This window comes from Electrona antarctica (genome assembly GCF_951216825.1).
Source record: "Electrona antarctica genome assembly, chromosome: 21".
Lineage (NCBI taxonomy): Eukaryota > Metazoa > Chordata > Actinopteri > Myctophiformes > Myctophidae > Electrona > Electrona antarctica.
In genome coordinates this window covers 725,895-753,028 of record NC_136802.1, presented here as the reverse complement: position 1 = coordinate 753,028, position 27,134 = coordinate 725,895, and the positions used below count along the sequence as shown (strand labels likewise).

Below are 27,134 nucleotides of genomic sequence, written 5' to 3'. Positions count from 1 at the left end.
ACGCCCCAGGTGTTGACCTCAGGATACATCACTGAGGAGGTGTTGACCTACATACATTGTAGAAGAGCTCAGTGAACTGTACCTTGTACTCAACAATCTGTATCAGTACCCTCATAAAGCTGTAAACATGACTCTCTCTCTCTCTCTCTCTCTCTCCTCTCCACCCCCCCTCTCTCTGTCTCTCTCTCTCTCTCTCCTCTCCACCCCCTCTCTCTGTCTCTCTCCCCTATCTCCCCTCTCTCTCTCTCTCTCTCTCTCTCTCTCTCTCTCTCTCTCTCTCTCCTATCTCTCTCTCTCTCTCTCTCTCTCTGTCTCTCTCAGGTCATATCTTCCACACATCATCAGAGAAGCAAACCTTCAGCATCGACAACATGAACAGGTAACATTTATTCCCATCATATCTATTACTGAAATAACATTTATTACCATTATTATACTTCGTCAATGGATCAACTCCTCATGTGACCACCGCGCTCTGACTGAAGTTACCGTTCAAATCATATCATAAATAACGGTAAATGGTCGACTCACCAAGACTACAATTCACTATTTTATTCTTGCATTTTTAGATAAGAGACAAACGTTTCGTCTATCCAGCCTTCATCAGGTTGATGAAGGCTGACTATTGAGGAATCGAGCAGCAATTACTTTTAATACTTTGTTTTAATCAACCAATGGATTAATCACGTCAGTGTTATTTTATAACTCATGGCACATCAGGGTTGTGAAATAATAGTGAAAATAGACGATCTACAAGCTGAAAATAGTTATTGATCATTCATGTATTTTTATTAAATGATTGATTATTATTGTTGGTATTTGTATCAGCATTGTGTTCTATAGAGACTTTGACTGCAGGTGGAACGACCTGCAGTCAGACTGAACATGGCCTCGGATGTTTCCTTAAAGAGTATCACTTTGGAGATTTATATTTATAGGTACTTTATGAGGTATCATGGATGTATTATTAGATTTATATTTTATAGGTACTATATGAGGTATCATGGATGTATTATTAGATTTATATTTTATAGGTACTTTATGAGGAGGTATGGATGTATTATTAGATTTATATTGTATAGGTACTTTATGAGGTATCATGGATGTATTATTAGATTTATATTTTATAGGTACTTTATGAGGTATCATGGATGTATTATTAGATTTATATTTTATAGGTACTTTATGAGGTATCATGGATGTATTATTAGATGTTGTGTAACGTGTCATGTACGATGTAGCATTTAATAATGTAATGTAGCTTTGAAGTGTGATTTTATTTCTGCCTCTTGGTCAGTTCACACTTGGAAAAGAGACTCGTGTCTCAATGTGTTTTTACTGGTTAAATAAAATGTGTGATCTACAGTCTATTGTTACAATTACAACTAATATGTTGTTGTTTTGTTGTTGTTTATCAGACGCTGTCGTCCTCAGTGAAGGAAGTAGAAACATGGATCCTGGTCAACCAACTACAGGGTCAGTGTTACATGTTTCATATTTATTTAGCCTGACCAGTTTGTTTTGGGAAGTCTGGAGCCTTGTTTTAAGGGCCTTAGAGGTGCTGTGGTACCAAGAGGTGCATGCAGTCAAAGAAACCTTGTACGAGGGCTCCTGTTAAGGTGTTTTTGTTGACCAGTGAGGAGATCCTGTATAGGAATCTTGTTCTTTGGTTGACTTTTTTGATTACGTTGGTGGCCATTTTGTGTGTGTGTGTGTGTGTGTGTGTGTGCGTGCGCACCCTAACCCTCTTCCTCCAACAATACAGATAGATTTACAACCAGTAAACCCACCTGACCTCTACTGTCTCTGTCATCATGTTGCATTGACCTGAAACCAGCCTGATGTTAGACTTTGATACGGAACATGTTTAAGCAGCTCATAGAATCATAAAGTTTAATATTTAACTCACTCTGTGATTCTTATCAGCAGACACTACTTGTGAAATCAAAGTCAGTGGTTCTCAAAGTGTAGTCCGGGGACCCCCAGGGGTCCTTGAGGAGGTTCCAGGTGGTCTCCACCAAAAGGAGGAACAGATTAACTAGTTCAACTTATTTTATACTTGGGGGGGGGGGGGGGGGGGTGGGGGCAAAGCTAATTTATTATGGAATACTGTAATCAAGTCATTGTTAATTATATTAACTGTCCAACGTCAAACTGTGAATCTCAGGTCAAAGGTCAGCAGTGAAGCAAGACTTTTATTGCAGTCGATGGATTGAAGTTGGACGACTATCTGTTAGTGAACTGTGTTGCTTCACACAGATTAATATATAGATAATCTGTGTTGCTTCACACAGATTAATATATAGATAATCTGTGTTGCTTCACACAGATTAATATATAGATAATCTGTGTTGCTTCACACAGATTAATATATAGATAATCTGTGTTGCTTCACACATATTAATATACTGCATAAACCAGGGCTAGGTGTCTGGGAGACATTTGGGTTAAATCTAATGATAATCTAATGATAATAATGATGATAATCATTATTATTACATCTAAGAACACATTTCTAAAGACGAAGACACTGTACTTTAATCATCTGTCAGACCAACACAGTTCCCTGAAAGATTACAGTCATTCCATTGACTGTAATTAAAGTCCTTTGACCGCCGACCGCTTTATTGATGTTGGACGATAAAATTAACAATTACTTGATTACAGTATTCCATAATAAGTTAGTTTAGGCCTTGCATGTTAGCACCTCACTGAGACGCTGGACAGACTGTCCATGTTAGCACCTCACTGAGACACTGGACAGACTGTCCATGTTAGCACCTCACTGAGACACTGGACAGACTGTCCATGTTAGCACCTCACTGAGACACTGGACAGACTGTCCATTCATACACAGTATCTTATGTTTGCTTCTTTTTTTCTCCATTCATTTATTATGATTTCTTATTTTTAATCAATGCTAAATCATTGCCATAGTGTGTTTATTAGCAGCTAGGAGTCTAGAGGAGAAAGGGTGTGTTTATTTCAGGAGTCTAGAGGAGACAGGGTGTGTTTATTTCAGGGGTCTAGAGGAGACAGGGTGTGTTTATTTCAGGGGTCTAGAGGAGACAGGGTGTGTTTATTTCAGGAGTCTAGAGGAGACAGGGTGTGTTTATTTCAGGAGTCTAGAGGAGACAGGGTGTGTTTATTTCAGGGGTCTAGAGGAGACAGGGTGTGTTTATTTCAGGGGTCTAGAGGAGACAGGGTGTGTTTATTTCAGGAGTCTAGAGGAGACAGGGTGTGTTTATTTCAGGAGTCTAGAGGAGACAGGGTGTGTTTATTTCAGGAGTCTAGAGGAGACAGGGTGTGTTTATTTCAGTAGCAGGAGTCTAGAGGGGACAGGGTGTGTTTATTTCAGGAGTCTAGAGGGGACAGGGTGTGTTTATGTCAGGAGTCTAGAGGAGACAGGGTGTGTTTATTTCAGGGGTCTAGAGGAGACAGGGTGTGTTTATTTCAGGGGTCTAGAGGAGACAGGGTGTGTTTATTTCAGGAGTCTAGAGGAGACAGGGTGTGTTTATTTCAGGGGTCTAGAGGAGACAGGGTGTGTTTATTTCAGGAGTCTAGAGGAGACAGGGTGTGTTTATTTCAGGAGTCTAGAGGGGACAGGGTGTGTTTATTTCAGGAGTCTAGAGGAGACAGGGTGTGTTTATTTCAGGGGTCTAGAGGAGACAGGGTGTGTTTATTTCAGGGGTCTAGAGGAGACAGGGTGTGTTTATTTCAGGAGTCTAGAGGAGACAGGGTGTGTTTATTTCAGGGGTCTAGAGGAGACAGGGTGTGTTTATTTCAGGAGTCTAGAGGAGACAGGGTGTGTTTATTTCAGGGGTCTAGAGGAGACAGGGTGTGTTTATTTCAGGGGTCTAGAGGAGACAGGGTGTGTTTATTTCAGGGGTCTAGAGGAGACAGGGTGTGTTTATTTCAGGAGTCTAGAGGAGACAGGGTGTGTTTATTTCAGGGGTCTAGAGGAGACAGGGTGTGTTTATTTCAGGGGTCTAGAGGAGACAGGGTGTGTTTATTTCAGGAGTCTAGAGGAGACAGGGTGTGTTTATTTCAGGGGTCTAGAGGAGACAGGGTGTGTTTATTTCAGGAGTCTAGAGGAGACAGGGTGTGTTTATTTCAGGAGTCTAGAGGGGACAGGGTGTGTTTATTTCAGGAGTCTAGAGGAGACAGGGTGTGTTTATTTCAGGAGTCTAGAGGAGACAGGGTGTGTTTATTTCAGTGGTCTAGAGGAGACAGGGTGTGTTTATTTCAGGAGTCTAGAGGAGACAGGGTGTGTTTATTTCAGTGGTCTAGAGGAGACAGGGTGTGTTTATTTCAGGAGTCTAGAGGAGACAGGGTGTGTTTATTTCAGTAGCAGGAGTCTAGAGGAGACAGGGTGTGTTTATTTCAGGAGTCTAGAGGAGACAGGGTGTGTTTATTTCAGTAGCAGGAGTCTAGAGGAGACAGGGTGTGTTTATTTCAGGAGTCTAGAGGGGACAGGGTGTGTTTATTTCAGGAGTCTAGATGGGACAGGGTGTGTTTATTTCAGGGGTCTAGAGGAGACAGGGTGTGTTTATTTCAGGGGTCTAGAGGAGACAGGGTGTGTTTATTTCAGGAGTCTAGAGGAGACAGGGTGTGTTTATTTCAGGAGTCTAGAGGAGACAGGGTGTGTTTATTTCAGTGGTCTAGAGGAGACAGGGTGTGTTTATTTCAGGAGTCTAGAGGAGACAGGGTGTGTTTATTTCAGTAGCAGGAGTCTAGAGGAGACAGGGTGTGTTTATTTCAGGAGTCTAGAGGAGACAGGGTGTGTTTATTTCAGTAGCAGGAGTCTAGAGGAGACAGGGTGTGTTTATTTCAGGAGTCTAGAGGAGACAGGGTGTGTTTATTTCAGTAGCAGGAGTCTAGAGGAGACAGGGTGTGTTTATTTCAGGAGTCTAGAGGGGACAGGGTGTGTTTATTTCAGGAGTCTAGATGGGACAGGGTGTGTTTATTTCAGGGGTCTAGAGGAGACAGGGTGTGTTTATTTCAGGGGTCTAGAGGAGACAGGGTGTGTTTATTTCAGGAGTCTAGAGGGGACAGGGTGTGTTTATTTCAGTAGCAGGGGTCTAGAGGGGACAGGGTGTGTTTATTTCAGTAGCAGGAGTCTAGAGGGGACAGGGTGTGTTTATTTCAGGGGTCTAGAGGAGACAGGGTGTGTTTGTGTCAGGAGTCTAGAGGAGACAGGGTGTGTTTATTTCAGTAGCAGGAGTCTAGAGGGGACAGGGTGTGTTTATTTCAGTAGCAGGAGTCTAGAGGGGACAGGGTGTGTTTATTTCAGTAGCAGGAGTCTAGAGGGGACAGGGTGTGTTTATTTCAGTAGCAGGAGTCTAGAGGAGACAGGGTGTGTTTATTTCAGTAGCAGGAGTCTAGAGGGGACAGGGTGTGTTTATTTCAGTAGCAGGAGTCTAGAGGGGACAGGGTGTGTTTATTTCAGTAGCAGGAGTCTAGAGGGGACAGGGTGTGTTTATTTCAGTAGCAGGAGTCTAGAGGAGACAGGGTGTGTTTATTTCAGGAGTCTAGAGGGGACAGGGTGTGTTTATTTCAGGAGTCTAGAGGAGACAGGGTGTGTTTATTTCAGGGGTCTAGAGGAGACAGGGTGTGTTTATTTCAGGGGTCTAGAGGAGACAGGGTGTGTTTATTTCAGGAGTCTAGAGGAGACAGGGTGTGTTTATTTCAGGGGTCTAGAGGAGACAGGGTGTGTTTATTTCAGGAGTCTAGAGGAGACAGGGTGTGTTTATTTCAGGAGTCTAGAGGAGACAGGGTGTGTTTATTTCAGGAGTCTAGAGGAGACAGGGTGTGTTTATTTCAGGAGTCTAGAGGAGACAGGGTGTGTTTATTTCAGTGGTCTAGAGGAGACAGGGTGTGTTTATTTCAGGAGTCTAGAGGAGACAGGGTGTGTTTATTTCAGGAGTCTAGAGGGGACAGGGTGTGTTTATTTCAGGAGTCTAGAGGAGACAGGGTGTGTTTATTTCAGGGGTCTAGAGGAGACAGGGTGTGTTTGTGTCAGGAGTCTAGAGGAGACAGGGTGTGTTTATTTCAGGAGTCTAGAGGGGACAGGGTGTGTTTATTTCAGGGGTCTAGAGGAGACAGGGTGTGTTTATTTCAGGAGTCTAGAGGGGACAGGGTGTGTTTATTTCAGGGGTCTAGAGGAGACAGGGTGTGTTTATTTCAGGAGTCTAGAGGAGACAGGGTGTGTTTATTTCAGGAGTCTAGAGGAGACAGGGTGTGTTTATTTCAGGAGTCTAGAGGAGACAGGGTGTGTTTATTTCAGTAGCAGGAGTCTAGAGGGGACAGGGTGTGTTTATTTCAGGAGTCTAGAGGGGACAGGGTGTGTTTATGTCAGGAGTCTAGAGGAGACAGGGTGTGTTTATTTCAGTAGCAGGAGTCTAGAGGAGACAGGGTGTGTTTATTTCAGGGGTCTAGAGGAGACAGGGTGTGTTTATTTCAGGGGTCTAGAGGAGACAGGGTGTGTTTATTTCAGGGGTCTAGAGGAGACAGGGTGTGTTTATTTCAGGAGTCTAGAGGAGACAGGGTGTGTTTATTTCAGTAGCAGGAGTCTAGAGGGGACAGGGTGTGTTTATTTCAGGAGTCTAGAGGGGACAGGGTGTGTTTATGTCAGGAGTCTAGAGGAGACAGGGTGTGTTTATTTCAGTAGCAGGAGTCTAGAGGAGACAGGGTGTGTTTATTTCAGGAGTCTAGAGGGGACAGGGTGTGTTTATGTCAGGAGTCTAGAGGAGACAGGGTGTGTTTATTTCAGGAGTCTAGAGGGGACAGGGTGTGTTTATGTCAGGAGTCTAGAGGAGACAGGGTGTGTTTATTTCAGGAGTCTAGAGGAGACAGGGTGTGTTTATTTCAGTAGCAGGAGTCTAGAGGGGACAGGGTGTGTTTATTTCAGGAGTCTAGAGGGGACAGGGTGTGTTTATGTCAGGAGTCTAGAGGAGACAGGGTGTGTTTATTTCAGGGGTCTAGAGGAGACAGGGTGTGTTTATTTCAGGGGTCTAGAGGAGACAGGGTGTGTTTATTTCAGGAGTCTAGAGGAGACAGGGTGTGTTTATTTCAGGGGTCTAGAGGAGACAGGGTGTGTTTATTTCAGGGGTCTAGAGGAGACAGGGTGTGTTTATTTCAGGGGTCTAGAGGAGACAGGGTGTGTTTATTTCAGGGGTCTAGAGGAGACAGGGTGTGTTTATTTCAGGGGTCTAGAGGAGACAGGGTGTGTTTATTTCAGGAGTCTAGAGGAGACAGGGTGTGTTTATTTCAGGGGTCTAGAGGAGACAGGGTGTGTTTATTTCAGTAGCAGGAGTCTAGAGGAGACAGGGTGTGTTTATTTCAGGAGTCTAGAGGGGACAGGGTGTGTTTATTTCAGGAGTCTAGAGGGGACAGGGTGTGTTTATTTCAGGAGTCTAGAGGGGACAGGGTGTGTTTATTTCAGGAGTCTAGAGGAGACAGGGTGTGTTTATTTCAGGAGTCTAGAGGGGACAGGGTGTGTTTATTTCAGTGGTCTAGAGGAGACAGGGTGTGTTTATTTCAGGAGTCTAGAGGGGACAGGGTGTGTTTATTTCAGGAGTCTAGAGGGGACAGGGTGTGTTTATTTCAGGAGTCTAGAGGAGACAGGGTGTGTTTATTTCAGGAGTCTAGAGGGGACAGGGTGTGTTTATTTCAGGAGTCTAGAGGAGACAGGGTGTGTTTATTTCAGGAGTCTAGAGGGGACAGGGTGTGTTTATTTCAGGAGTCTAGAGGAGACAGGGTGTGTTTATTTCAGGAGTCTAGAGGGGACAGGGTGTGTTTATTTCAGGAGTCTAGATGGGACAGGGTGTGTTTATTTCAGGAGTCTAGAGGAGACAGGGTGTGTTTATTTCAGGGGTCTAGAGGAGACAGGGTGTGTTTATTTCAGGAGTCTAGAGGGGACAGGGTGTGTTTATTTCAGGAGTCTAGAGGAGACAGGGTGTGTTTATTTCAGTAGCAGGGGTCTAGAGGGGACAGGGTGTGTTTATTTCAGTAGCAGGAGTCTAGAGGGGACAGGGTGTGTTTATTTCAGGAGTCTAGAGGGGACAGGGTGTGTTTATTTCAGTAGCAGGGGTCTAGAGGGGACAGGGTGTGTTTATTTCAGTAGCAGGAGTCTAGAGGGGACAGGGTGTGTTTATTTCAGGGGTCTAGAGGAGACAGGGTGTGTTTGTTTCAGTAGCAGGAGTCTAGAGGAGACAGGGTGTGTTTGTTTCAATGACAAGGGTCTAGAGGGGACAGGGTGTGTTTATTTCAGTAGCAGGAGTCTTCAGTCTAGAGGAGACAGGGTGTGTTTATTTCAGTAGCAGGAGTCTTCAGTCTAGAGGAGACAGGGTGTGTTTATTTCAGTAGCAGGGGTCTCCCAGTCTCTCCACCATATTCTAAAATAGCCGATCTACAAGCTCACAATGTGCCACATCGCAGCACATTGTGAGCTTGTAATGATACAGACTTTCAGTGTAAAAAAGTCTCCACACATTGTGATATATTTGCAATAATCAGATGAGGGTCTGAATCCTAATACATTTCAATTTGGGCTGTTTGACATACAGGGTGTTGTGTTGTGTTGTGTTGTGTTGTGTTGTGTTGTGTTGTGTTGTGTTGTGTTGTGTTGTTATTTTCATTATTGTGCATGAACATATGGCAGGTGAAACACGCGAGTGCTTATACATTTTGGCAGATGATGAAACATATGAACTTATGTCCTTAGCTAATAGGTCAACAATTATGTCGTGCCTAGCAATGTACATTCCCTTATATATGAGCAGCCATTAAGAATATGTGACAGTGTTTCTGTAAGTGGAGTGTGGTCATGGTGCAGACAATGAGGAGGAAACGTGTTAGGGTACCACAGAGAGAGATTGAGTCTGGTTGGAAGGACCTGTAATCTGGCTTTGACTGTAAAGGTGACTAATATCCTCATCAACTGCATCATTCTTGAATATTGTATGAGATACGGTGTGGTCTGCATCGGGAAGGCAGGCTAGATTCCTCTGTAGTTTTAAACCAGTCCAGTGTTGTTGTTGTTTACAAGGTACCTCCGTGCATTGACTGGTGATATATGGTGTTCTGTATCAATTACAGTATACAGTACTCCTTACTGAGATCAAACAGTTGGTAATAATGTCCTCAGAAACTGCTACAGATTCAGAGTCAGGTCGAACCCAGCACAGGGATACTCCAGTTCTCACACAGAGGTCATTGGGGTCAGGCCAATCTGACCACACCCCAAACCCAGTAGCATGTGAGTCCATTTTAAGGTTGGGCTTTCTTCTGAACCCCAAGAAACTTGTCTGGCCCTCTGCTGCCAGGACGGCACTTTACGCCGTTTCATATCTAGAACCAGAGAAGATCTAGCAAGTTCCCTGACAGTCGTGTCATCACTAACATGTTTAACATGTTTATCAAGTGAGCATTGACCTGGAACCACCTGACCTCTACTGTCTCTGTTGTCATGTTGCATTGACCTGGAACCACCTGACCTCTACTGTCTCTGTTATCATGTTGACCTGAAACCTCCTGACCTCTACTGTCTCTGTTGTCATGTTGCATTGACCTGGAACCACCTGACCTCTACTGTCTCTGTTGTCATGTTGCATTGACCTGGAACCACCTGACCTCTACTGTCTCTGTTGTCATGTTGCATTGACCTGGAACCACCTGACCTCTACTGTCTCTGTTGTCATGTTGCATTGACCTGGAACCACCTGACCTCTACTGTCTCTGTTATCATGTTGCATTGACCTGGAACCACCTGACCTCTACTGTCTCTGTTGTCATGTTGCATTGACCTGAAACCACCTGACCTCTACTGTCTCTACTGTTGTAAATCAAACAACACATGATATAGTTTAAAATCATTGTCAAGGATGTTACCGGTAATACTATCCTGTCAAACTGCATATTTTAAACTAGAAGGCTGACCAGTGACCACTATGCTGATCATAGCTCTATATTTAGTTGATCAGTCGGTTGGCTCCCGAGATAAACGTATAGGACCTCTCCTCCCCTCCAACGACCACTCACAGACGCACCCACATTTACAGACAGATTTACAACCAGTAAACTCTACTGTCTCTGTTATCATGTTGCATTGACCTGAAAACAACCTGATGTTGTTAGACTTTGATACGGAACATGTTTAAACAGCTCATAATAAAGTTTAATATCTAACTCACATTGTAAGAAGCATTTTCCAGGCACGTTCACACATAGACATCAAATAACAGGCCAAAACATGCTTTACCTACAGTATATAAACTCCCCCCCCCCCCCCCCCCCCCCGGTATGGATACATAGCCTACTACAAACCTACGTCAAATCTGGGAATACATTTCTTACCAAGAATTTTCTTCGCCAATGTGTGTGTAAAGGTGTCTACTAACATATCTATAGTCACCAATGTGTTTGTAAAGGTGTCTACTAACATATCTATAGTCACCAATGTGTTTGTAAAGGTGTCTACTAACATATCTAAAGTCACCAATGTGTTTGTAAAGGTGTCTACTAACATATCTATAGTCACCAATGTGTTTGTAAAGGTGTCTACTAACATATATATAGTCACCAATGTGTGTGTACTAACATATCTATAGTCACCGTGGCGCTATAGTGTAGCAGAGTGGCTCACAGCCTGATGGTGGCGCTATAGTGTAGCAGAGTGACTCACAGCCTGATGGTGGCGCTATAGTGTAGCAGAGTGGCTCAGAGCCTGATGGTGGCGCTATAGTGTAGCAGAGTGGCTCACAGCCTGATGGTGGCGCTATAGTGTAGCAGAGTGGCTCAGAGCCTCTGCCTGATGGTGGCGCTATAGTGTAGCAGAGTGGCTCACAGCCTGATGGTGGCGCTATAGTGTAGCAGAGTGGCTCACAGCCTGATGGTGGCGCTATAGTGTAGCAGAGTGGCTCACAGCCTGATGGTGGCTGACCTGAAACCTCCTGACCTCTACTGTCTCTGTTGTCATGTTGACCTGAAACCACCTGACCTCTACTGTCTCTGTTGTCATGTTGACCTGAAACCACCTGACCTCTACTGTCTCTGTTGTCATGTTGACCTGAAACCTCCTGACCTCTACTGTCTCTGTTGTCATGTTGACCTGAAACCACCTGACCTCTACTGTCTCTGTTGTCATGTTGACCTGAAACCACCTGACCTCTACTGTCTCTGTTGTCATGTTGACCTGAAACCTCCTGACCTCTACTGTCTCTGTTGTCATGTTGCATTGACCTGAAACCAACCTGATGTTGTTAGACTTTACTTCATCAGTCAGTTGTCTCATAATTTGTCTCTGTTTGGAAATCCATGTTGGACACCGCATATCCAGTGTGCAGGGTCGCACCTCGAAAATAGCTGATCTACAAGCTTTCAAGTTGTGAGCGATATGTCTTTTAAGGAATTTCAGCCCCTTCTCTCTAACATTCTCTGCATGTCCGTGCAGCTGACAGTACATCACTATGAAATATATCTTGTGAAATGTGTCTAATTGGACTTGATTTGTCTGTCATTATTGAATTTTTGTTGATGATGGTTGTCATGGTGATGTACAAATGTAATGTTTATGATGGTTGTCATGGTTTCAGGGTTGATCATCAGAGAGCAGAGTCTCCTGTACCCAGCTGTGTCTCCATGAAGAGTGACCAGTCCAAGGGAGGATGGATTAACTTGGATGGAAGATGGACAAAAGATGGACACCACTCTACTGATCAGAGGTCAGTGTTCAGAGATCAGAAAACAACACATGATATACGGTAGTTTTATTAGACTCTACTGATCAGAGGTCAGATGTTAAGCCTGTGTGGGCTACGTAGAAACATCTGTTCAGCAACCAGAGCTTCCTCACCATTCCTCTGCATGTGTTCTCTTCTGGTTCTCTGAATAAACACATTGATCCTTCTCTATGTTGCATATCTTGCAAGTCTGATCACACCTTACAAACCCTCCCGAGTGCTCAGATCAGCCAACGCAGTGAAGCTGCAGGTACCCTCGTTAAAAACACCGGGACAACGATCCTCACGTCCCAAATGCTTCTCCCTTCTGGCTCCAAAACTATGGAATGAACTTCCCATTACAGTCAGAACTACATATTCACTCCCAATCTAAACTATGGAATGAACTTCCCATTACAGTCAGAACTACAGACTCACTCCCAATCTAAACTATGGAATGAACTTCCCATTACAGTCAGAACTACATATTCACTCCCAATCTAAACTATGGAATGAACTTCCCATTACAGTCAGAACTACAGACTCACTCCCAATCTAAACTATGGAATGAACTTCCCATTACAGTCAGAACTACAGACTCACTCCCAATCTAAACTATGGAATGAACTTCCCATTGCAGTCAGAACTACAGACTCACTCCCAATCTAAACTATGGAATGAACTTCCCATTACAGTCAGAACTACAGACTCACTCCCAATCTAAACTATGGAATGAACTTCCCATTACAGTCAGAACTACAGATTCACTCCCAATCTAAACTATGGAATGAACTTCTCATTACAGTCAGAACTACAGATTCACTCCCAATCTAAACTATGGAATGAGCTTCCCATTACAGTCAGAACTACAGACTCACTCCCAATCTAAACTATGGAATGAACTTCCCATTACAGTCAGAACTACAGACTCACTCCCAATCTAAACTATGGAATGAACTTCCCATTACAGTCAGAACTACAGACTCACTCCCAATCTAAACTATGGAATGAGCTTCCCATTGCAGTCAGAACTACAGACTCACTCCCAATCTTCCGCCACAGTCTGAAAACCCACCTCTTCAAACTCCATCTTAGCCCGTAGCACTTGCCCTAGCCTCGACCTCCTACAGGCGTATGCAAAGCCCCCCCACAGTCAGTTTGCACTCTTCACACACAGGCAGACTGGCAGATAACAGACATCTCCATGTGGGACACAGACAGATATAGTTAAAACGGGTGCTATGACATGTTGACAGCGGGCGGGTATTATCAGGTTCCCAAGTTGCATCTTATTATACATTTACATCGGTGGTGTATAAATGTAATGTTTATGATGGTTGTCATGGTGATGTATAAATGTAATGTTTATGATGGTTGTCATGGTGATGTATAAATGTAATGTTTATGATGGTTGTCATGGTGATGTATAAATGTAATGTTTATGATGGTTGTCATGGTTTCAGGGTTGATCATCAGAGAGCAGAGTCTCCTGTACCCAGCTGTGTCTCCATGAAGAGTGACCAGTCCAAGGGAGGATGGATTAACTTCCAAGATGGACACCAGTCTACTGATCAGAGGTCAGTGTGAGAAAACAACATGTTATATAGTTGTATTAGACTCTACTGATCAGAGGTCAGTGTGAGAAAACAACACGTTATATAGTTGTATTAGACTCTACTGATCAGAGGTCAGTGTGAGAAAACAACACGTTATATAGTTGTATTAGACTCTACTGATCAGAGGTCAGTGTGAGAAAACAACTTCAGAGGTTGAAGACACATCTAGAACAGTAAACAGTATAACCTCCTGACCTCTACTGTCTCTGTTGTCATGTTGACCTGAAACCTCCTGACCTCTACTGTCTCTGTTGTCATGTTGACCTGGAACCACCTGACCTCTACTGTCTCTGTTGTCATGTTGACCTGAAACCACCTGACCTCTACTGTCTCTGTTGTCATGTTGACCTGAAACCTCCTGACCTCTACTGTCTCTGTTGTCATGTTGACCTGAAACCTCCTGACCTCTACTGTCTCTGTTGTCATGTTGACCTGAAACCACCTGACCTCTACTGTCTCTGTTGTCATGTTGACCTGGAACCACCTGACCTCTACTGTCTCTGTTGTCATGTTGACCTGGAACCACCTGACCTCTACTGTCTCTGTTGTCATGTTGACCTGAAACCACCTGACCTCTACTGTCTCTGTTGTCATGTTGACCTGAAACCTCCTGACCTCTACTGTCTCTGTTGTCATGTTGACCTGAAACCTCCTGACCTCTACTGTCTCTGTTGTCATGTTGACCTGAAACCACCTGACCTCTACTGTCTCTGTTGTCATGTTGACCTGGAACCACCTGACCTCTACTGTCTCTGTTGTCATGTTGACCTGGAACCACCTGACCTCTACTGTCTCTGTTGTCATGTTGACCTGAAACCACCTGACCTCTACTGTCTCTGTTGTCATGTTGACCTGAAACCTCCTGACCTCTACTGTCTCTGTTGTCATGTTGACCTGAAACCTCCTGACCTCTACTGTCTCTGTTGTCATGTTGACCTGGAACCACCTGACCTCTACTGTCTCTGTTGTCATGTTGCATTGACCTGAAACCTCCTGACCTCTACTGTCTCTGTTGTCATGTTGACCTGAAACCTCCTGACCTCTACTGTCTCTGTTGTCATGTTGACCTGGAAACACCTGACCTCTACTGTCTCTGTTGTCATGTTGACCTGGAACCACCTGACCTCTACTGTCTCTGTTATCATGTTGCATTGACCTGGAACCACCTGACCTCTACTGTCTCTGTTGTCATGTTGACCTGAAACCTCCTGACCTCTACTGTCTCTGTTGTCATGTTGACCTGAAACCTCCTGACCTCTACTGTCTCTGTTGTCATGTTGACCTGGAACCACCTGACCTCTACTGTCTCTGTTGTCATGTTGACCTGAAACCACCTGACCTCTACTGTCTCTGTTGTCATGTTGACCTGGAACCACCTGACCTCTACTGTCTCTGTTGTCATGTTGACCTGGAACCACCTGACCTCTACTGTCTCTGTTGTCATGTTGACCTGAAACCACCTGACCTCTACTGTCTCTGTTGTCATGTTGACCTGGAACCACCTGACCTCTACTGTCTCTGTTGTCATGTTGACCTGAAACCACCTGACCTCTACTGTCTCTGTTGTCATGTTGACCTGGAACCACCTGACCTCTACTGTCTCTGTTGTCATGTTGACCTGAAACCACCTGACCTCTACTGTCTCTGTTGTCATGTTGACCTGGAACCTCCTGACCTCTACTGTCTCTGTTGTCATGTTGACCTGAAACCACCTGACCTCTACTGTCTCTGTTGTCATGTTGACCTGGAACCACCTGACCTCTACTGTCTCTGTTGTCATGTTGCATTTACCTGGAACCACCTGACCTCTACTGTCTCTGTTGTCATGTTGACCTGGAACCACCTGACCTCTACTGTCTCTGTTATCATGTTGCATTGACCTGGAACCACCTGACCTCTACTGTCTCTGTTGTCATGTTGACCTGAAACCACCTGACCTCTACTGTCTCTGTTGTCATGTTGACCTGAAACCTCCTGACCTCTACTGTCTCTGTTGTCATGTTGCATTTACCTGGAACCACCTGACCTCTACTGTCTCTGTTATCATGTTGCATTGACCTGGAACCACCTGACCTCTACTGTCTCTGTTGTCATGTTTGTGGTGTATTATGAATCATAACTACATGGTTAGTCACAATTGTACATATAACTTTAACTTCTGCAAGTCTGATCTCACTCCAGTGTCTCACCAAAGTGACCCACTAGAACTAAAGGCTATCTGTAGGTAGGGTCTGTGACCACAGGCCGTGGCTTACGGCAGCTGTAAAAATACCTAGGCTATTTTCAGGAGGTCAGGAAGACCACCTGGGGCTTCCTGGTTGATTAGAGCCAATCTTTATGATAGGAGGTTAACAGTTGCATTATATTACTACAGTGCCTGTCACAGACGGGGGTCTTTTGACTTCCTGACACACACACACACACACACACACACACACACACACACACACACACACACACACACACACACACACACACACACACAAAGGTGACACCCACTGCATGTTATATTTGTATAAAGAGATGGGACACAGAAGAGTCAGGGGTTAGGTTGGTTGGAGTGGGAGAACGGAGAGGACAGGCTTGGCCTGGCCTGAGAATGCTGTATGGAATTGATGCTTGATGACTTGATGCGTGTAACTTGATGTAACTATGGGATGTGCCTTGATTGAATAAAGAAGGACTTTGCCTGGATATCGAGACTCACTTCATGCTATATTAAGGAAAATAAGGAGAGAATCCACGGACCTGTTTAAGGAAAGATTCCACATGTTGCATTGACCTGGAACCACCTGACCTCTACTGTCTCTGTTGTCATGTTGCATTGACCTGAAACCACCTGACCTCTACTGTCTCTACTGTTGTAAATCAAACAACACATGATATAGTTTAAAATCATTGTCAAGGATGTTACCGGTAATACTATCCTGTCAAACTGCATCTTTTAAACTAGAAGGCTGACCAGTGACCACTATGCTGATCATAGCTCTATATTTAGTTGATCAGTCGGTTGGCTCCCGAGATAAACGTATAGGACCTCTCCTCCCCTCCAACGACCACTCACACACACAGACGCACCCACATTTACAGACAGATTTACAACCAGTAAACTCTACTGTCTCTGTTATCATGTTGCATTGACCTGAAAACAACCTGATGTTGTTAGACTTTGATACGGAACATGTTTAAACAGCTCATAATAAAGTTTAATATCTAACTCACATTGTAAGAAGCATTTTCCAGGCACGTTCACACATAGACATCAAATAACAGGCCAAAACATGCTTTACCTACAGTATATAAACTCCCCCCCCCCCCCCCCCCCCCGGTATGGATACATAGCCTACTACAAACCTACGTCAAATCTGGGAATACATTTCTTACCAAGAATTTTCTTCGCCAATGTGTTTGTAAAGGTGTCTACTAACATATCTATAGTCACCAATGTGTGTGTAAAGGTGTCTACTAACATATCTATAGTCACCAATGTGTTTGTAAAGGTGTCTACTAACATATCTATATTAGTCACCAATGTGTTTGTAAAGGTGTCTACTAACATATCTATAGTCACCAATGTGTTTGTAAAGGTGTCTACTAACATATCTATAGTCACCAATGTGTTTGTAAAGGTGTCTACTAACATATATATAGTCACCAATGTGTGTGTACTAACATATCTATAGTCACCGTGGCGCTATAGTGTAGCAGAGTGGCTCACAGCCTGATGGTGGCGCTATAGTGTAGCAGAGTGACTCACAGCCTGATGGTGGCGCTATAGTGTAGCAGAGTGGCTCACAGCCTGATGGTGGCGCTATAGTGTAGCAGAGTGGCTCAGAGCCTCTGCCTGATGGTGGCGCTATAGTGTAGCAGAGTGGCTCACAGCCTGATGGTGGCTGACCTGAAACCTCCTGACCTCTACTGTCTCTGTTGTCATGTTGACCTGAAACCACCTGACCTCTACTGTCTCTGTTGTCATGTTGACCTGAAACCACCTGACCTCTACTGTCTCTGTTGTCATGTTGACCTGAAACCTCCTGACCTCTACTGTCTCTGTTGTCATGTTGACCTGGAACCACCTGACCTCTACTGTCTCTGTTGTCATGTTGACCTGGAACCACCTGACCTCTACTGTCTCTGTTGTCATGTTGACCTGAAACCACCTGACCTCTACTGTCTCTGTTGTCATGTTGACCTGAAACCTCCTGACCTCTACTGTCTCTGTTGTCATGTTGACCTGAAACCTCCTGACCTCTACTGTCTCTGTTGTCATGTTGACCTGGAACCACCTGACCTCTACTGTCTCTGTTGTCATGTTGCATTGACCTGAAACCTCCTGACCTCTACTGTCTCTGTTGTCATGTTGACCTGAAACCTCCTGACCTCTACTGTCTCTGTTGTCATGTTGACCTGGAAACACCTGACCTCTACTGTCTCTGTTGTCATGTTGACCTGGAACCACCTGACCTCTACTGTCTCTGTTATCATGTTGCATTGACCTGGAACCACCTGACCTCTACTGTCTCTGTTGTCATGTTGACCTGAAACCTCCTGACCTCTACTGTCTCTGTTGTCATGTTGACCTGAAACCTCCTGACCTCTACTGTCTCTGTTGTCATGTTGACCTGGAACCACCTGACCTCTACTGTCTCTGTTGTCATGTTGACCTGAAACCACCTGACCTCTACTGTCTCTGTTGTCATGTTGACCTGGAACCACCTGACCTCTACTGTCTCTGTTGTCATGTTGACCTGGAACCACCTGACCTCTACTGTCTCTGTTGTCATGTTGACCTGAAACCACCTGACCTCTACTGTCTCTGTTGTCATGTTGACCTGGAACCACCTGACCTCTACTGTCTCTGTTGTCATGTTGACCTGAAACCACCTGACCTCTACTGTCTCTGTTGTCATGTTGACCTGGAACCACCTGACCTCTACTGTCTCTGTTGTCATGTTGACCTGAAACCACCTGACCTCTACTGTCTCTGTTGTCATGTTGACCTGGAACCTCCTGACCTCTACTGTCTCTGTTGTCATGTTGACCTGAAACCACCTGACCTCTACTGTCTCTGTTGTCATGTTGACCTGGAACCACCTGACCTCTACTGTCTCTGTTGTCATGTTGCATTTACCTGGAACCACCTGACCTCTACTGTCTCTGTTGTCATGTTGACCTGGAACCACCTGACCTCTACTGTCTCTGTTATCATGTTGCATTGACCTGGAACCACCTGACCTCTACTGTCTCTGTTGTCATGTTGACCTGAAACCACCTGACCTCTACTGTCTCTGTTGTCATGTTGACCTGAAACCTCCTGACCTCTACTGTCTCTGTTGTCATGTTGCATTTACCTGGAACCACCTGACCTCTACTGTCTCTGTTATCATGTTGCATTGACCTGGAACCACCTGACCTCTACTGTCTCTGTTGTCATGTTTGTGGTGTATTATGAATCATAACTACATGGTTAGTCACAATTGTACATATAACTTTAACTTCTGCAAGTCTGATCTCACTCCAGTGTCTCACCAAAGTGACCCACTAGAACTAAAGGCTATCTGTAGGTAGGGTCTGTGACCACAGGCCGTGGCTTACGGCAGCTGTAAAAATACCTAGGCTATTTTCAGGAGGTCAGGAAGACCACCTGGGGCTTCCTGGTTGATTAGAGCCAATCTTTATGATAGGAGGTTAACAGTTGCATTATATTACTACAGTGCCTGTCACAGACGGGGGTCTTTTGACTTCCTGACACACACACACACACACACACACACACACACACACACACACACACACACACACACACACACACACACACACACACACACACACACACACACACACACACACACACACAAAGGTGACACCCACTGCATGTTATATTTGTATAAAGAGATGGGACACAGAAGAGTCAGGGGTTAGGTTGGTTGGAGTGGGAGAACGGAGAGGACAGGCTTGGCCTGGCCTGAGAATGCTGTATGGAATTGATGCTTGATGACTTGATGCGTGTAACTTGATGTAACTATGGGATGTGCCTTGATTGAATAAAGAAGGACTTTGCCTGGATATCGAGACTCACTTCATGCTATATTAAGGAAAATAAGGAGAGAATCCACGGACCTGTTTAAGGAAAGATTCCACATGTTGCATTGACCTGGAACCACCTGACCTCTACTGTCTCTGTTGTCATGTTGCATTGACCTGAAACCACCTGACCTCTACTGTCTCTACTGTTGTAAATCAAACAACACATGATATAGTTTAAAATCATTGTCAAGGATGTTACCGGTAATACTATCCTGTCAAACTGCATCTTTTAAACTAGAAGGCTGACCAGTGACCACTATGCTGATCATAGCTCTATATTTAGTTGATCAGTCGGTTGGCTCCCGAGATAAACGTATAGGACCTCTCCTCCCCTCCAACGACCACTCACACACACAGACGCACCCACATTTACAGACAGATTTACAACCAGTAAACTCTACTGTCTCTGTTATCATGTTGCATTGACCTGAAAACAACCTGATGTTGTTAGACTTTGATACGGAACATGTTTAAACAGCTCATAATAAAGTTTAATATCTAACTCACATTGTAAGAAGCATTTTCCAGGCACGTTCACACATAGACATCAAATAACAGGCCAAAACATGCTTTACCTACAGTATATAAACTCCCCCCCCCCCCCCCCCCCCCCCCGGTATGGATACATAGCCTACTACAAACCTACGTCAAATCTGGGAATACATTTCTTACCAAGAATTTTCTTCGCCAATGTGTTTGTAAAGGTGTCTACTAACATATCTATAGTCACCAATGTGTGTGTAAAGGTGTCTACTAACATATCTATAGTCACCAATGTGTTTGTAAAGGTGTCTACTAACATATCTATATTAGTCACCAATGTGTTTGTAAAGGTGTCTACTAACATATCTATAGTCACCAATGTGTTTGTAAAGGTGTCTACTAACATATCTATAGTCACCAATGTGTTTGTAAAGGTGTCTACTAACATATATATAGTCACCAATGTGTGTGTACTAACATATCTATAGTCACCGTGGCGCTATAGTGTAGCAGAGTGGCTCACAGCCTGATGGTGGCGCTATAGTGTAGCAGAGTGACTCACAGCCTGATGGTGGCGCTATAGTGTAGCAGAGTGGCTCACAGCCTGATGGTGGCGCTATAGTGTAGGAGAGTGGCTCAGAGCCTCTGCCTGATGGTGGCGCTATAGTGTAGCAGAGTGGCTCACAGCCTGATGGTGGCTGACCTGAAACCTCCTGACCTCTACTGTCTCTGTTGTCATGTTGACCTGAAACCACCTGACCTCTACTGTCTCTGTTGTCATGTTGACCTGAAACCACCTGACCTCTACTGTCTCTGTTGTCATGTTGACCTGAAACCTCCTGACCTCTACTGTCTCTGTTGTCATGTTGACCTGAAAACCACCTGACCTCTACTGTCTCTGTTGTCATGTTGACCTGAAACCACCTGACCTCTACTGTCTCTGTTGTCATGTTGACCTGAAACCTCCTGACCTCTACTGTCTCTGTTGTCATGTTGCATTGACCTGAAACCAACCTGATGTTGTTAGACTTTACTTCATCAGTCAGTTGTCTCATAATTTGTCTCTGTTTGGAAATCCATGTTGGACACCGCATATCCAGTGTGCAGGGTTGCACCTCGAAAATAGCTGATCTACAAGCTTTCAAGTTGTGAGCAATATGTCTTTTAAGGAATTTCAGCCCCTTCTCTCTAACATTCTCTGCATGTCCGTGCAGCTGACAGTACATCACTATGAAATCTATCTTGTGAAATGTGTCTAATTGGACTTGATTTGTCTGTCATTATTTAATTATTGTTGATGATGGTTGTCATGGTGATGTACAAATGTAATGTTTATGATGGTTGTCATGGTTTCAGGGTTGATCATCAGAGAGCAGAGTCTCCTGTACCCAGCTGTGTCTCCATGAAGAGTGACCAGTCCAAGGGAGGATGGATTAACTTCAAAGATGGACACCACTCTACTGATCAGAGGTCAGTGTTCAGAGATCAGAAAACAACACATGATATACGGTAGTTTTATTAGACTCTACTGATCAGAGGTCAGATGTTAAGCCAGACATTGATCCTTCTCTATGTTGCATATCTTGCAAGTCTGATCACACCTTACAAACCCTCCCGAGTGCTCAGATCAGCCAACGCAGTGAAGCTGCAGGTACCCTCGTTAAAAACACCGGGACAACGATCCTCACGTCCCAAATGCTTCTCCCTTCTGGCTCCAAAACTATGGAATGAACTTCCCATTACAGTCAGAACTACATATTCACTCCCAATCTAAACTATGGAATGAACTTCCCATTACAGTCAGAACTACAGACTCACTCCCAATCTAAACTATGGAATGAACTTCCCATTACAGTCAGAACTACATATTCACTCCCAATCTAAACTATGGAATGAACTTCCCATTACAGTCAGAACTACAGACTCACTCCCAATCTAAACTATGGAATGAACTTCCCATTACAGTCAGAACTACAGACTCACTCCCAATCTAAACTATGGAATGAACTTCCCATTACAGTCAGAACTACAGACTCACTCCCAATCTAAGCTATGGAATGAGCTTCCCATTGCAGTCAGAACTACAGATTCACTCCCAATCTAAACTGTGGAATGAGCTTCCCATTACAGTCAGAACTACAGACTCACTCCCAATCTAAACTATGGAATGAACTTCCCATTACAGTCAGAACTACAGATTCACTCCCAATCTAAACTATTAGTATTACTAGTCAGCCTTCTGGCTGTGGGACTGGGGAGTCCACACTGCATGTTGGAGACTCTCAAGTCAGTATAACTGTGTTCAACTGAGTTTAAATAAAACCCAATGTGTTTCTAAATTCAATGGAACAGAATGTATCATTGTGAAACTTCTCTCTGTGTGTGTGTGTGTGCGTGTGTGCGTGCGTGCGTGCGTGCGTGCGTGAAATCTATTGAATAAATGCTTTCCCACTGTTTCTTCAGGCTGAGTGGCTGTAACCTGTCAGAGAGATGCTGTCATGAGTTTTTGTCAGCTCTCAGTTCCAGCTCTAGTCTGAGAGAAGTTGACTTGAGCAATAATGACCTGGACGTGTTTGACCTGAAGAAATACTCTGCTTCAGAGGAGGCTCTTCTGAGGCTGCTGCCCATGATCAAAGCCTCCAATAAAGCTCTGTAGGTTCACTGATAACTGGAGATATTTCAGATATTATATGATCTTTCTTTAACAGAAAATCTAATGAATAAATGCTTTACGACTGTTTCTTCAGGCTGAGTGGCTGTAACCTGTCAGAGAGATGCTGTCAGGAGTTATCGTCAGCTCTCAGTTCCAGCTCTAGTCTGAGAGAAGTTGACTTGAGCAATAACGACCTTCAGGACTCTGGAGTCAACCTTCTGGCTGTGGGACTGGGGAGTCCACACTGCATGTTGGAGACTCTCAAGTCAGTATAACAGTGTTTAACTGAGTTTAAATAAAACCCAATGTGTTTCTAAATTCAATGGAACAGAATGTATCATTGTGAAACTTCTCTCTGTGCGTGCGTGCGTGCGTGCGTGCGTGCGTGCGTGCGTGCGTGCGTGCGTGCGTGAAATCTATTGAATAAATGCTTTCCCACTGTTTCTTCAGGCTGAGTGGCTGTAACCTGTCAGAGAGATGCTGTCATGAGTTATTGTCAGCTCTCAGCTCCAGCTCTAGTCTGAGAGAAGTTGACTTGAGCAATAATGACCTGGACGTGTTTGACCTGAAGAAATACTCTGCTTCAGAGGAGGCTCTTCTGAGGCTGCTGCCCATGATCAAAGCCTCCAATAAAGCTCTGTAGGTTCACTGATAACTGGAGATATTTCAGATATTATATGATCTTTCTTTAACAGAAAATCTAATGAATAAATGCTTTACGACTGTTTCTTCAGGCTGAGTGGCTGTAACCTGTCAGAGAGATGCTGTCAGGAGTTATCGTCAGCTCTCAGTTCCAGCTCTAGTCTGAGAGAAGTTGACTTGAGCAATAATGACCTTCAGGACTCTGGAGTCAACCTTCTGGCTGTGGGACTGGGGAGTCCACACTGCATGTTGGAGACTCTCAAGTCAGTATAACAGTGTTTAACTGATTTTAAATAAAACCCAATGTGTTTCTAAATTCAATGGAACAGAATGTATCATTGTGAAACTTCTCTCTGTGCGTGCGTGCGTGCGTGCGTGCGTGCGTGCGTGCGTGCGTGCGTGCGTGCGTGCGTGCGTGCGTGCGTGCGTGAAATCTATTGAATAAATGCTTTCCCACTGTTTCTTCAGGCTGAGTGGCTGTAACCTGTCAGAGAGATGCTGTCATGAGTTATTGTCAGCTCTCAGCTCCAGCTCTAGTCTGAGAGAAGTTGACTTGAGCAATAATGACCTGGACGTGTTTGACCTGAAGAAATACTCTGCTTCAGAGGAGGCTCTTCTGAGGCTGCTGCCCATGATCAAAGCCTCCAATAAAGCTCTGTAGGTTCACTGATAACTGGAGATATTTCAGATGTTATATGATCTTTCTTTAACAGAAATCTAATGAATAAATGCTTTCCCACTGTTTCTTCAGGCTGAGTGGCTGTAACCTGTCAGAGAGATGCTGTCAGGAGTTATCGTCAGCTCTCAGCTCCAGCTCTAGTCTGAGAGAAGTTGACTTGAGCAATAACGACCTTCAGGACTCTGGAGTCAACCTTCTGGCTGTGGGACTGGGGAGTCCACACTGCATGTTGGAGACTCTCAAGTCAGTATAACTGTGTTCAACTGAGTTTAAATAAAACCCAAATGTGTTTCTAAATTCAATGGAACAGAATGTATCATTGTGAAACTTGTGTGTTTGCGTGTGTGCGTGCATGCGTGCGTGCGTGCGTGCGTGCGTGTGCGTGAGCGTCTGTGTGAGTGATATTTATTTTATTATGTCTCTCAAGTCAGTATAACTGTTCAACTGAGTTTAAAATGTGTTTAACTGTTTCTGAAATCAAAAGTCATTTTTGTATGTAATATTGTTAAACTTCTGTGTGTGTGTGTGTGTGTGTGTGTGTGTGTGTGTGTGTGTGTGTGTGTGTGTGTGTGGTGTGTGGTGTGTGGTGTGTGTGTGTGTGTGTGTGTGTGTGCGCGCGCGCGCGCGCGCAGTTTGTCAGGATGTCTGGTCACAGAGAAAGGCTGTTCTTCTCTGACCTCAGCTCTGCGCTCCAACCCTTCCCATTTGAGAGAGTTGAACTTGACCTTCAATCATCCAGGAGAATCAGGCGAAGCGATGCTCTCTGCTGCTGTGAAGGATCCACGCTACAGACTGGACACTCTGAGGTGTGTGTGTGTGTGTGTGTGTGTGTGTGTGTGTGTGTGTGTGTGTGTGTGTGTGTGTGTGTGTGTGTGTGTGTGTGTGTGTGTGTGTGTGTGTGTGTGTGTGTGTGTGTGTGTGTGTGTGTGTGTGTGTGTGTGTGTGTGTGTGTGTGTGTGTGTGTGTGTTTTCATAGTGTCTACTCAGACCACGTGTAAACACCAGACATCACAGAAATAAGTCAGTTCAACTCTGACAGCAGGAGGCTGTGTGAGACAGTTAGTTCAACTCTGACAGCAGGAGGCTGTGTGAGAGACAGTTAGTCAGTTCAACTCTGACAGCAGGAGGCTGTGAGAGACAGTTAGTTCAACTCTGACAGCAGGAGGCTGTGTGAGACAGTTAGTCAGTTCAACTCTGACAGCAGGAGGCTGTGAGAGACAGTTAGTCAGTTCACAGACAGTTAGTCAGTTCAACTCTGACAGCAGGAGGCTGTGAGAGACAGTCAGTTCAACTCTGACAGCAGGAGGCTGTGAGAGACAGTTAGTCAGTTCAACTCTGGCAGCAGGAGGCTGTGAGAGACAGTTAGTCAGTTCAACTCTGACAGCAGGAGGCTGTGAGAGACAGTTAGTCAGTTCAACTCTGGCAGCAGGAGGCTGTGAGAGACAGTTAGTCAGTTCAACTCTGGCAGCAGGAGGCTGTGAGAGACAGTTAGTTCAACTCTGACAGCAGGAGGCTGTGTGAGACAGTTAGTCAGTTCAACTCTGACAGCAGGAGGCTGTGAGAGACAGTTAGTCAGTTCAACTCTGGCAGCAGGAGGCTGTGAGAGACAGTTAGTCAGTTCAACTCTGGCTGCAGGAGGCTGTGAGAGACAGTTAGTTCAACTCTGACAGCAGGAGGCTGTGAGAGACAGTTAGTCAGTTCAACTCTGGCAGCAGGAGGCTGTGAGAGACAGTTAGTTCAACTCTGACAGCAGGAGGCTGTGTGAGACAGTTAGTCAGTTCAACTCTGACAGCAGGAGGCTGTGAGAGACAGTTAGTCAGTTCAACTCTGGCAGCAGGAGGCTGTGAGAGACAGTTAGTCAGTTCAACTCTGGCTGCAGGAGGCTGTGAGAGACAGTTAGTTCAACTCTGACAGCAGGAGGCTGTGTGAGACAGTTAGTCAGTTCAACTCTGACAGCAGGAGGCTGTGAGAGACAGTTAGTTCAACTCTGACAGCAGGAGGCTGTGTGAGAGACAGTTAGTCAGTTCAACTCTGACAGCAGGAGGCTGTGAGAGACAGTTAGTCAGTTCACAGACAGTTAGTCAGTTCAACTCTGACAGCAGGAGGCTGTGAGAGACAGTCAGTTCAACTCTGACAGCAGGAGGCTGTGAGAGACAGTTAGTCAGTTCAACTCTGACAGCAGGAGGCTGTGAGAGACAGTTAATCAGTTCAACTCTGACAGCACGAGGCTGTGAGAGACAGTCAGTTCAACTCTGGCAGCAGGAGGCTGTGAGAGACAGTCAGTTCAACTCTGGCAGCAGGAGGCTGTGAGAGACAGTTAGTCAGTTCAACTCTGGCAGCAGGAGGCTGTGAGAGACAGTTAGTTCAACTCTGGCAGAAGGAGGCTGTGAGAGACAGTTAGTCAGTTCAACTCTGACAGCAGGAGGCTGTGAGAGACAGTTAATCAGTTCAACTCTGACAGCAGGAGGCTGTGAGAGACAGTTAATCAGTTCAACTCTGGCAGCAGGAGGCTGTGAGAGACAGTTAGTCAGTTCAACTCTGGCAGCAGGAGGCTGTGAGAGACAGTTAGTCAGTTCAACTCTGACAGCAGGAGGCTGTGAGAGACAGTTAGTCAGTTCAACTCTGACAGCAGGAGGCTGTGAGAGACAGTTAATCAGTTCAACTCTGGCAGCAGGAGGCTGTGAGAGACAGTCAGTTCAACTCTGGCAGCAGGAGGCTGTGAGAGACAGTTAGTCAGTTCAACTCTGGCAGCAGGAGGCTGTGAGAGACAGTCAGTTCAACTCTGGCAGCAGGAGGCTGTGAGAGACAGTTAGTCAGTTCAACTCTGGCAGTAGGAGGCTGTGAGAGACAGTCAGTTCAACTCTGGCAGCAGGAGGCTGTGAGAGACAGTTAGTCAGTTCAACTCTGGCAGCAGGAGGCTGTGAGAGACAGTTAGTCAGTTCAACTCTGGCAGCAGGAGGCTGTGAGAGACAGTCAGTTCAACTCTGGCAGCAGGAGGCTGTGAGAGACAGTCAGTTCAACTCTGGCAGCAGGAGGCTGTGAGAGACAGTTAGTCAGTTCAACTCTGGCAGTAGGAGGCTGTGAGAGACAGTCAGTTCAACTCTGGCAGCAGGAGGCTGTGAGAGACAGTTAGTCAGTTCAACTCTGGCAGCAGGAGGCTGTGAGAGACAGTTAGTCAGTTCAACTCTGGCAGCAGGAGGCTGTGAGAGACAGTCAGTTCAACTCTGGCAGCAGGAGGCTGTGAGAGACAGTTA

At 45.0% G+C, this 27,134-nt stretch overlaps 1 protein-coding gene across 1 annotated transcript in view; it reads left to right on the top strand.

Moving 5' to 3' along the window:
• LOC306914648 (ribonuclease inhibitor-like) overlaps positions 1-27,134 on the top strand; it is a 43,412-nt gene that overhangs the window by 4,176 nt on the left and 12,102 nt on the right. The window contains exons 2-13 of the mRNA XM_079491795.1: positions 322-379; positions 1,419-1,476; positions 11,595-11,723; positions 13,184-13,297; positions 21,263-21,376; positions 22,370-22,558; positions 22,654-22,824; positions 23,010-23,198; positions 23,294-23,464; positions 23,670-23,858; positions 23,953-24,123; positions 24,513-24,686. Coding sequence (XP_079347921.1) covers positions 1,451-1,476; positions 11,595-11,723; positions 13,184-13,297; positions 21,263-21,376; positions 22,370-22,558; positions 22,654-22,824; positions 23,010-23,198; positions 23,294-23,464; positions 23,670-23,858; positions 23,953-24,123; positions 24,513-24,686 — 1,637 coding nt within the window. The 5' untranslated portion in view covers positions 322-379; positions 1,419-1,450. The remainder of the gene's footprint in view (positions 1-321; positions 380-1,418; positions 1,477-11,594; positions 11,724-13,183; positions 13,298-21,262; positions 21,377-22,369; positions 22,559-22,653; positions 22,825-23,009; positions 23,199-23,293; positions 23,465-23,669; positions 23,859-23,952; positions 24,124-24,512; positions 24,687-27,134) is intronic.